The sequence below is a fragment of the Balaenoptera borealis genome (genome assembly GCF_965194805.1).
Source record: "Balaenoptera borealis genome assembly, chromosome: 6".
Classification (NCBI taxonomy): Eukaryota; Metazoa; Chordata; class Mammalia; order Artiodactyla; family Balaenopteridae; genus Balaenoptera; species Balaenoptera borealis.
In genome coordinates this window covers 35,088,663-35,100,893 of record NC_138863.1, presented here as the reverse complement: position 1 = coordinate 35,100,893, position 12,231 = coordinate 35,088,663, and the positions used below count along the sequence as shown (strand labels likewise).

Below are 12,231 nucleotides of genomic sequence, written 5' to 3'. Positions count from 1 at the left end.
ATTCATTGTTAGTGAGAAGTCTCCATGGGTTAGAAGTATAACTGCTACTAATAAGTTCTGTCAAACCCTTCTTTCCTCTGCTTCCTTAACATCTTAGGCAGCTGTCATCTGAGTCATTTCAGTTACTAAAATGGCCTCCTCTCTGTTCTTTAAGTCTTGGTCCCAATTTCATTCATTAACAAGCTCGGTTCCCTTCCCAGGATCCTGGAGTAGAGTTAGGGTGGGCAGATGGTGTGCCCTCTGCCCCCTTCTCCCTCCCGTGAGGACCAGGGAAAGCAGACAGCATCTCCCCAGCTGACTTCTCCCAGCAAGCTCTCTGTCCTCTTCTTGGTTAGATGAAGCCACTTTTCAAGTATGCTGTCTCCGGGCTCCATTTCTGCCAGCCCTCTCAGAAATCGACAGCCCCCTGCAAGCATTAAATCTCCAACTGACCCTCAGCTGGCACCTCACGCAGCATCCCCTGAAGCCCACGCCTCTGGGCCCCAAGCTGCAGCCATCCATGGAAAGCCCCAGTCCCTGATCCATCTGCCTCCTTCCCCCCCCAGCACTAGAATTTGTGACCATAGGCAGGAGCCATCATCTTTATGTCTCTTGAACTTGGAGGGGGGGCCTTGCCCCTCCCTTCCTGGCTGTCTCACCATGGCCTCTTTCCCAGATGTTCGGTCACATTGGTAGCACTAGGAGGAGGATCGGCTACTGACCTCCCTTCATCCCTAGAGAAGATGGAGGAGAGAGTAGCCATCCTTCAAAACACCACAGCAGGGATTTCCCTGGTGGTCCAGTGGTTAAGATCCGCACTCCCAGTGGAGGGGGTCTGGGTTCGATCCCTGGTCAGGGAACTAGGTGCCACATGCCACAACTAAAGATCCCACGTGCTGCAACTAAAGATCCCGTTTGCCACAACTAAGACCCAGCACAGCCAAATAAATAAATAAATATATTTTTTAAACCCCAAAAAACAAAAAAAAACCACCTTCCCCAAAATGGCACAGCTCACTAATTTCCAGTCATCCTTTTATAATGATCTGGGACTTTTTGGAGGGGGAGATGGGAAGAAGATATGTCTGTAATGACCCCTGTCAGCTTGGGGAGAGGGCTGGCCTCAACTGCTGAGAGTTTTCTCAGCTGAGAATGTGAAGTACTTGACCTTTTGTTCTCAGCTGGGCGCCTTAGTCACCAATTTCTGGGAATTCAGGAAGAATTCTACTCTGCTTCAGACATCCTGGGATAGAATCTCTTAATTGGCTTTTCCTCCTAGTTATGGGCTATATTTAAACAAACTTTCATAGTTTCCTGTTTGGAAGTGAGTGGTCTTCTCTTGCCTCAGCATCTGAAAAATCGAAATCACACGGATCATGTAGCCTGGAATTAAATTCAGCATTACCTTTCAACAGATACTCACAAGTACAACTGGAATTAAGAGTCCACAGTGTACCTGGACGGCACTGTTGAGTTATATAAGGAATATGAGGAAAGGAGTCCTTCCTCTGAACTTACACAAGAGCAGCATCGAAGGCATATAAGTGCTAACACATTTGATAGAGGCTCTGAGTAGAGGAAGAGGAAGATGTTATGTGTTGGGAAGGGCTTCAGCAAGGAGTAGATTGAACTCAGTTTGGGTTTTCTATGATGAGCAGAATTTGGCTAGGAGGACAGTGGGTGGGAGAGACTATGTCTGCCTAGTGCCCCACCAACCCTTTTGATCTCCTTCTCTTTTGTAGGTCCGAACGATAAACATGTATAAGGAAATTGATCAAACACCCTACAAACAAGACATTAATGCCAAGAACCTGATCCAGTGTTGGAAAGAATGCATGGCCATGTCTTCCTACGCCCTAAGGAAAGCAGCCGTAGAAAAATTCAACTCAGAGAATTGCTGGAAGAAGAAGGGGCTGGCAATGGTCCCCCTGAAGTTTCCTGTCGGCCTTGGATCAGTTGCTGCTGGTCAGGTCAGTTCTCCAAACAGACAAATCAAAAGGTGTTGAGGAAACTTTCCATTAAGGTGGATTAGCCATATGGTTGCAATATCTAATTGTTCAACTTCCCCAAAGCTGTGCTCCGTCCAACTAGTTTTTCTCCAGAGGAGACGAGAACTACTTTGCCCACTTCCCCAGGGTTGGTGACAAGCATTCTTGCTGGGAAATTGGGAGACCCAGCTCCTCTTCCTGGCCTTGGAATTGGAACAGCTGAGTTAGCTCACTGTGGGCCCATATCACTCAAGTATAAAATAAGGATGGGGACCAATGACCCCCAAGACTCCTCTTCAGCTACTCTGATTCTGTGAGATAGAAACAGGAAATGAAATAGTAACAAGAAGCTGCAAGGCACTCGGTGCTCCTCCCCTTTTTGGTGGGTTGGGGAAAACTACATCCAGAAAAATAAATCATTTAAATATCTTTTCAAACACAATCGTAGAAGTTTTTTTTCACTTTATAGCCGTTAAAGGTATCATGGGGAGGACTGAAAATCTCTTCTTGTTGTTTACTTTCTTTAATTGATTAAATGAATTCCCTGCTTGGTTGGTAAACCTCACTTGCAGGTTCCACCTCTTCATTCTTGAGTGGAACTTACCCCGGACAGCTGGTGGTCTTTATTCTCGCTCATTGTACAGCAGGGACGTGGAAACCCTGTTCCCTATGTTCTTACGTGTCCGTATGTGTATCTATACATACATGTGGATGAGGTGACAGAGCGCTCAAAACTGTAGTCGCTCCCCTTCGCAGAGTTCACACCTTTGGCTGAACCATGAAGAGGGTACGGCAGGTGTGTGTGTTGAGCGCTGACAGAATAGGGATAAATGGGGGTGGGGCTGTGAGGAGAACTAGTGTGTAAGCCGTGTGATGGGGAGGCCAGGAAAAGCAGGCAGGAAGGTCCTTCCCCCATTTCCACACCCATCATCACCCATCTATCCTGACTCAGCCTCGATGTAATCATCAGGATGTTTTCGTGCAGCTTTGATTGTAGGTGGGTTAACGCAGAGGAGCATATAACAACACAGTGGTGATCTGATTGCAGCCTTCCTACACCTCTCCTGTTTACGATGGCAAAACCGCACAGATGTTGTTTAGTCATCTGCCTACAATTTACTCAGATGAGAGAGTCAAGAGGCTGTGGTTGAGGAATAAAGGCAAAAACAAGGTTATTAAAAAGGAAAGGAAGGGGGAAAACTATCCCTAGAAAAGGGTTAGCGAGCAGTGACAAAACTTTGTATATAGTTTTGGGGCAAACTGATTAGCCGGCAGCCAGCAAAGAGGTCAGTCTGGGCCATCTGTCCTTGAGTACACCGACCAGGATCATGCAGAAAACAATTTCCATTGTATATGAATCTTCTGGAAATTTGGGGGCGTTAGGCTGTGGGTAGACATGGCAGGCTGTCTCTGTTCAGTGGTTGCCATTACTTAATACCTGGCCTCCACAGGACACTAGGTCTGTCCCATTTCCCTCATCAGAAATTTCTCAAAAAGTAGATAAAAATTAACGATAATTACTGAGCACCTACTATGTTGTAAGTTCTTTTAGATTTTATCTCATTCAGCCCTCAGGGCAACCTGTAAGATTTGTAACCTTATGTTAATGATGAGAAACTGAGACTCGGAGAGCTTAAATAACTTGTCCAGAGTCCCACAGCCAGTGAGAGCCGGGGCTGGTGCTAGAACGCAGGTCTCAGAGGCTCCAGAAGCTGTGCTTTGTCAGCTACATCAAGCTGCTTCCCCATAGCACCTTCTGGGGGGAACTGAGGTGGGATTCAGCTCAGCTGGGAAGAAACTAGACAACAGCCAGCAGCACAAATTCATTCTCAAAGGCTCCTGAGAAGCTCTCCCCGCCACCACCATCCCCTCCCATCCTTCCCTGGAAACCAGCTTCTGTGCTTAAAACATTTGCTTAGGACTGAATTGCAGAGTTGAATTGAGGAGTTTGAGATCAGTCAGGCTGCTTCCTGGAAGCCATACGCTGAAAGCCTCTGTTCTGAAGCAAACCAGATAGAGGGGGGAACTAGAGCACCTTCTGTGTGTACGGCCCTAGGCTGGGTGATTTGCAATTTCCCACTTGATTTAAGCCCCATCTCCCCTCTGTTGGCTGGTGTGATTCTGTTTCATAGAAGGGGGAGCTGAAGCCCACAGAGGTCCGCCCTCCTACGGAAGGACATCCAGCTAGTGAGTGGTAGAACAAGGACTTGACCTCAGGACTGTGCTCCCAACAGCTGAGGGTGTCAAACATGCCTCACCTGTGTTTTATTTAATTCCTAGACAGAGCACTGAAGTGCACACAGTATCTAATGAACCTCTGTATTCCCACTGCCTTCATACGGCACCTGGCACAGAAGAGGAATTCAACTGTTTGAATGGCTGAGACATTTTGGGAATCTGTTGGGTCAAAGCTCACGTCTCACCAACACCAGCAGTCATTGCTTGAGGACTTAAATTTCACAGACTAAGTTCCCAGTTTATATTGGAGAACTGTCTGTTCCCACGTGCCAGTTGTGCTGATTTCGTAGATGCAGCTTTGCAGAATTATCTTTTGTGGCGCTAACAATGAACCATCCGGTGGTGCCACTTAACTGAACCAAATTCGACCTTTTAAGCGGCCCAAGAAGACTGCAGCAGCACATGGGACAAGTTACTCAGCAGTCTTGGACAGAAATGCTGCCCTGGACACACAGGCAGAGCGCTGCTGCCAGTGGGGTCACACATGAAGGAAATGCACAATCCACTGTACTTGTAGTTCAATCACGTGTGCCAGCTACACATTTCACCCACAAGCAGCTTCTGAATTGCTTGCAGAGCCAAGGAGGCCAAATATAGTGTCTGCAAGCTTAAGGAGCAGATTAAATGGCTATCCTGTTGCCAATTCATTTATCAAACTTCTATTGAGTACTTACTTCTCATGACGTACTATGTTGCTTTGCAAGGGATGCCTTAGGACATGGACTGTCCTTCCAGGGGGCTTACCTTCCAGCAGAGTACAAAGAGGTGCCGTAGAACGGAGCCCAGGAGCAGCCGCTGCAGCTGGCATCCCCTGCCGTCTGGTGCACAACCCCTGGGCAGCCCGCCCTGGGTGCTCTGTAGAGGCTGTCACTCCTTATCTTTCTTGTTTAGAGAATAAAGGACCAGGAGCACAACACAGTGTTTCCAGGACTGATATGTCAGCAGACAGTAAAACATGCTCTGCTGGATCTCCCCAAGGCACTTGGATGCGATTGTTATGGCAACGATGCCTTTCCTGAGGTTCTAAGAGTCTCCCTTGGGCTGTGAGTGTATGTGCCTTTGTCCTCAGAGGAAGTGCTCCTATGTCCCCATTTTCTCAATACATCCCTAGCTTATACCAGCTGACCAGGTAAATAGAGCCCATTTTCACTGTCAAAGTGCCTGATTTGGAATGCTAGAGGCTTCTGCTTGTCATTTGCTAGAGTAGTGTGAACCTTTGGATGCCAGTAAAGAGGCAGCTCTCCAAGTGTGGCCCATGGCCCACAGGTGGCTATAAAGGTCCTTCTGGTGGGCGAAGAATCGATCTAGGAAGGCACTCCTTTCCTGGGGCATATCTGGTGATTGACATGCAGTTCCCTTGACTTTCACTTCTGAGCAGGGTTGTTTATAAATAATCAAGTGAGTAAAGCAAGGCTTCAAAATTTTAGCTTCATTAAATGGAAATCAGCTTGTTACCAGAATTTTCTGAAGACCTGCCTTTACAAATCCTAGATTATTATGCCACTCTGCATAGAAGCTTAGATATTAAGAAACCTAGCCGATAGCTTTTAGTGACCCCTGGCTGGCCTAGACTACATCTAAGAGGCTGGCACTTCCCAGTTGAGCAGCAGTAAAGGTGTACCTTGCAGGCCCCCTGAACCACAGTGGAACCACTAGAAGCATTTTTCTCTAGGACCATATGCTGTTAATATTGCTCGTATACTGGAGACTCAAAGTGAAGACGCCAGTCACATTTTCTGCAGTCTCCTGGGATATCTCAGTCTCCTGGCCCATCTCCATACCCCCTAGTTTAGCACAAGCAGACTTGGCAAGAAGGCACATTCCTATTGACTGTAAAACATGCTTAGCTTAGAGCCTGGGTGTTTCTGACCACAGCAGCCTTTTATTCTATGTTAGCTGTTTGGTTCCTTCTGTATTTCTGTGGGAGCTGTGCAGTTAGATAAGATCACTTCCAAGTTCTCTTCGAACTCTAAAGCCCTATAACTCTGGGCCAAGATGATTGAGGGTGGGCTTAGCTCATTTTGCAGCAAAAAAGTAATGTCTATCTGCCCCATCTTATTTGGATTTTTATTTTTGCTTCTCTATAACATACCTACAACTATGGGGATAAGTGTTCATGTAAACAAGTCTTCCTTCTTCCCCAAACTATCTATACTTAACTTTGCATTTAAAACGGACACCCTCTCCCCCAAAAAACCCAAATCCAGATTATTGTTCCACCCTGGGTCGGGGGGATCCTTGAAGGTACCAGTGCACTGAGCTGTTCTACTGAGGAAATAGCGTAAGCAGCATAATCCTGCCCCAGACTCACAGCCGTCCAGCGACAAGCTGGCCTCTTGTGGGATGATCATGAGGCAACACCTGTCCCTGCCTTGCCCTGGCTCTGCTCAGTGCTCTCAGGGCAATGGGGAAAGGGTCTGTGTTTATTTTGGCACATGTGGAAAGGAGGGAGGAGGGGATGCCTTACAGGGAAAAGGTTTTCTAATTGACAAGATATGTGATAATGTCAATCAAAAAGATCGTGGCAACTGTTTTCATCTTTTTTGCTTAGGCTGCTGCCCTGGTTCACATTTATCTAGATGGGTCTGTGCTGGTGACTCATGGTGGAATTGAAATGGGGCAGGGGGTCCACACTAAAATGATTCAGGTAAGAATGCAAATAATTGGATTAAGTCGGATGTGTGCGTGTAGATATGTGTATGAGAGAGAAACTTGGAGTGTACATTTTCTGTTCCACAATAAAAAGGATAGGAGACTTTAGCTTTGACTACTTCAACTGCTAAGCTATTCACAGAAACTGGGTAAACAAGCCAGTTTTGTAACTGACCCTCCTAAAAGAATGTGGTAGAATAGCCTCTGGTTGTCTTATTGCTAAAGAAGGTTGTATGGTCATTTGCTGCTTTCCTTTGGATATATTAACAAGTGTGTTGTCTTCTTTGAACCCTTGCTAGGCAATAAAAAGATTTAGAAATTCTGATGTATTGCATTATTTCTTGCCCTTTTTATAGTAAGGACTCTGAACAACTGATAGTATAAAACACATTTGATATTTCTAACCAAACTACCAGTTTTCTTTTCGCTCAATTATTTTAGAATAAGTTTTAGCTACTGTTTCTATTTTGCTAATTATTGTAATATTACAGATTATAAAACATTTGAAAGGCAAACATTATTTTAGAAAACGCTGCACAATTCCACCACTTGGCAATAATCACTGTTTTGGGGGTCTCTCTATTTTGACTTTTTTTCTTTTTCAAAAAATCACTAGCATTCTGTTTATATAATTTTGTATCCTGGATTTTCACCTATCCTTATAGAGAGTGACCATTTCCTCCTGTCATTAAGAATTCTTTACAATCATGATTTTTAATGCTGCATGTATATGTCTGTATAATTTATTTAGCCATCCCCAATTGTTGAACACTTCAGTGAACATTTTTGTCCATAAACCTGTGATCAAACCAATGATTTTTTTAAAAAATAAATTCCAGGAATGGAATTACTGGGTCACAGAATATATCTTAAGTCACTTGACACATGTTACCAAATTGTTTTCCAGAAAGTATCCATCACATTACATCACTACCCAACATTGTACGTTATGGATTGTTTTAAATAAAATCTTAGATAATTTAATAGAGGAAAATATCTCATTATTGCTTTAATTTGCACTTTTCTGATCATAGAGGTGCTGAATATATGTTTTATTTCATGTTATCACTCACTTGAGAATTGTGTGGTCATACCTGTCCCCCTTTTTGGGGTTAGACTTCAGTGTTTTCCTTATTGGGCCACCAGAAGCCTTTCTGTTCTAAGCCTATGCGCTTTGTGTACGCAGTCTTCTGAAAGCCAGTGATGGGGAGGGCTCTGTATGCCTTATGCCCCTGTCGTAATTGTGGACAAACTCAACTAAGCCATACTGCTAGCAGGAAAGAGAATGTGGAACCAGCTGAGATTAGTAGTATGATTTTTCCCCGTCATTAAACACAAAGGAAGAACCTAGCAGCCAGCTAAGTCCTTATGTTGGCCAGTGGCACTGGCACCATGTACTTCTGGGATCTCCAGTTGGTGCAGCTGCTTTAACAAAGCCATTGTCCTTTCTCAGAAATGCTCTCTTCCTGGAGCATCTCCGGAAATGTGGATAAGGCATCTCCTCTCTGATGAAGTCAGATTTGCTAGAATTTGGCAGAGTGCAGAGGTAGGAGAGGCCTTGAAGGTGTTGATTTCATGATGATGAAAACATGAAACATTTCTTCCTGCCTTGGCTTGGGGCCTCACCTCCTCTTCCTGGTGCTAGTGCACAAAAGAAAGTCAAAGAACAAGAAAGTGTGCTCAGGGTTTGGGGGGCCAGACTAGCTACAGGGTCTTAGACAAGAGGAACTTCTCGTGGCTGGAAGAATTCGTGGTCCTGCCGCTTGTTCCAGTTGGGCATGGGTGTGTTCCACACACATGCTACCATGTGCTAACAGCACGGGTCTATGACTAACCAAAGAAAAGTGAAAGAAGATCTCTTCCAAAATCCAGGTGGCCAGTCGTGAATTAAGGATGCCATTGTCCAACATCCACCTTCGGGGAACAAGCACAGAAATCGTCCCTAATGCAAACATCTCTGGAGGTTCCGTGGTGGCTGATCTCAATGGGTTGGCAGTAAAGGTAAAAATTGTTGCAGTGGCACCCAAATCATGAACCCCATCAAGGCTGGAGCTCAGAAGATGCTGCAAATCAATCCAGCTCTTGTCTCCTTCCCACACCCTCTTGGGGAAAACTGCGCCTTCCCCCAGTCGGGGGCTCAGTCAGTGTCCAGGACTGGCCAATCTCCCGAGCGGGAGATGCCACCTCCTTTCTCCCTCACTCCTGACAGCTCACTGGTCCCCAAGCCCTATGAGTTCTACTCAGAAATGTCTCTTTCCAGTTCCAGGTTGCAGTACCACGGCTGCTTTGGTTCAAACTCGTGCCTCTTGTCAGGGCCATCGCAAGGCTCTGTCTGTCCACCCCAGTTTCATTGCCTTTCACTGTGGCTTCCTGCAGCCAGGGAAAGCTTTCCCACAAAATAAATCTGACCATGCTGTGCTTAAAAACCGGTGGTTTATCAACAGTTTTTCTCTTAAGTCCTGACCGCTTAGCAGGGCTTACAAGGCCCCCATCCCAGGCGGTCTGTCTTTAAGACCAGCTCATGCTTCATCCCCACCCCCATGAGACCTTTCACACCACCTCTTACGGGGTTGGTGTCTTCCTTCTCCGTGTACCATGAGCCTCTTAAATAAGCCTATACAACAGCACATAATAGTGTGTTTTTGTAATTGTTGTTCACCTGACATTATGGTCATAATTTTAACTAAAAAATAATCCGTAGGATGCTTGTCAAACTCTTCTAAAACGCCTTGAACCCATCATCAGCAAGAATCCTGGAGGCACTTGGAAGGACTGGGTGAGAATCACTGTTACTTTGTTTTGTATGTTAGGGGAAAAAAGGAGAGAGGAGAATGAGATGTGTGAATCAAATATCAGTAGAAAGGGCACATTAAAAGGTACTGCAGTTACATCATGATCAGTAGAGGCCTTTGGCTCTCGGCATGTGGAAATATTATCACAGCATGATGGAGGAACTCCTACATCTGGGACAATTCTCTATTAGAGAAAAGATGGTTCTTGTGTCCAGAACTCTTGTTTTAATCAAGAATTAATTAATGTTTCTTCCTAAGGAATCTAGGTATTTTCTAGATAATAGCAGTCCATCTATTTGTTCCTTTTTGGGGGTTCCCCTGTTGCTAAAATTGGAAGATAACACTAGAATCCTGTTATAAAAGTAAAAATCATATAAGCACTCTTTTAGACAGAGGAAACCAAGCCATTTGGGTATATATTCAGCAAGTAGTAGGCACTAAATGGAATAGAAATATTCAACTGCTTCCTTTCATCTACCTAAAATCTAATTGGATGAGAAGACACACATTCTAAAGTCAACTAGGAAACTTTTCAGAGTCACAGCTTCTAAAGTACCAGATGGTGTGGAAAGGATACCCACTGAAGGCTGACAGTTCTAGGATGTCAAGTCATATTAAAGCACTGGTCTGAAGGAAATAACATTGGAGAGTCTTCCTTAGAAATGGTTCCTGCTATTCCATAGAGTTAGGATTCATTCCATAGTTCATATTTATAGGAGCTCTCAATCCTTTCTGGGCATATTTATTTCTGCCCTTTGCCCAGTGCTTCCTGGGAGACTCTGGTTGGAGAAAGATGGAGAGAGATGCAGTGCAAGAGAGTCGGTCCTCCACCATCAAAAAATGGTGCCATTCAGCCCAGTTTCTTCTGTAATGGTTGCACTTCTCACATTTTTCTTTCTCAGACTTGGGAACATCATTTTGTATCTTAGTCAACTGTGTACACTGCAGAGTCAGGAGAACTTTTGGTATAAATGGTACAATTCAGCAAGATTGTACCCCTCTCCTAAGTCTGTTGTGGATACATGATATTAAAATTAAGTGTCTGACCACCCATTTTTTCCTGAAATGTTCTGTGTTAATAGGCTAAGTCTTTCCAGGTGACTGAGTGAAATTCTTCATAAGCAGAACATGTGTTGCCCACAATAGTCCAATCTATAAGTGTAACATACCATGGGAGTCATTTATTATGATGATATGCATTGAACAAATGCTATGCCTACAAGCAGTGAACTATAAATGCCTATAGAGATGGAAAATGCTGAAAGGAATAAATTAAACTTGGTCCTTCCTAGTTATTACTACTGATCACTTTATTTAACAGAGTAAAATTAATATTGAAGTCTCGAGTGATTCTTACTTTAAACATCTTTATTGCATCACGTTGTATTCTTCTTTCCCAGGCACAGGCTGCTTTTGATGAAAGCATTAGTCTTTCAGCTACTGGATACTTCAGGTAAATAGTCCTTTCAATCGCATGCTATGGAAAATAGCAGCGGTATCTTGAGGGGAAGTTTCATTTCTGTTTAACACTTTGGCAAAAAATGATTTTGTACCTTGTGTTAACCCACTGTTATAAAGAACATTTAGGCGCTACTTAATCCAAATTTCCAGAAAGCCTGGGAAAAAATAGACACACAAATAAAATACAGCTGAATCGATGATTCAAATCATACTGGGAAGTACTAGAGGGCTCCCTGGGGGTTAGTGCTTGGAACCCACAACAGTGGTTGACCTTTTGTTGAAAACTCAGTGTGTCCCTTAAGTTAGGAAGTGAAGGGAAAGGGATGCAAATTAAACCCATAATAAGATAAATACCATTTCACACCTTCTAGATTGGCAAAATAAAAGAATTTGACAATAACTATGTGTTGTCAAGATGTGGAACAACTAGAACTCAGGCACTTTAGAATAAAGAATCTATCAATTTATCGAGTTATTTTAATGGAGAGTGGAAGCCATCAGAGAACAGAGTGATATAGAGAGTCATACCTGATTTTGTCTCTTTGCCACTTGTCAAGGGAGTCCCAGGCTATCAGGAATTGGCTATCAGGAATAAGCCCCTCCAGACTGGGCAGAGCAGAGGAGAGAAGGGTAGAAAGTACTGGCAAGCTGCTGGCCTATGGTTCTCTTCTACCATGGCATTTGTTTGGTATTCTTAAAGAACAGTTAGGAACAGAGCAGGCCATGGTGCCTGATGGAGCAACCAGAGTAGTGGCACAGAATGAGAGCCAAGGGGCCTGATCCCTCGCACAGAAGGCTGAATCCTAGAGCCAGCAAGACAGGTGAACTGGCAAGCGTGCACCTTTGATGTAGTGTTTGGTGTAAAATCCAGGTGGAATCCCCCAAATCTGATGACGATAGGATTACATGACCCAATATTAGCCAAAAGCAATAGGATATCCATATAGTCAGCATAAGGAGTCAGTGGTAGGGAGTGGTTTCATGGTTTTACCAGGCAAAGCAAGTTTAATAAGAAAGAAGTAAGTATTTATTTATTCAGCAGACTTATTGCATGTATTATGTGCTACACATCATTGTGCATGTGCACTCCTCTGGTTTGCTGTGCATACAAATTGAGCACA

At 44.3% G+C, this 12,231-nt stretch overlaps 1 protein-coding gene across 2 annotated transcripts in view; it reads left to right on the top strand.

Annotated features, from left to right (window-relative positions):
• LOC309631168 (aldehyde oxidase 1) overlaps positions 1-12,231 on the top strand; it is a 111,423-nt gene that overhangs the window by 87,440 nt on the left and 11,752 nt on the right. For both annotated transcript variants that reach the window (XM_082397281.1, XM_082397285.1), the window contains 5 exons: positions 1,722-1,949; positions 6,757-6,852; positions 8,730-8,858; positions 9,559-9,633; positions 11,050-11,102. In XM_082397281.1, the coding sequence (XP_082253407.1) occupies positions 1,722-1,949; positions 6,757-6,852; positions 8,730-8,858; positions 9,559-9,633; positions 11,050-11,102 (581 nt within the window). The remainder of the gene's footprint in view (positions 1-1,721; positions 1,950-6,756; positions 6,853-8,729; positions 8,859-9,558; positions 9,634-11,049; positions 11,103-12,231) is intronic.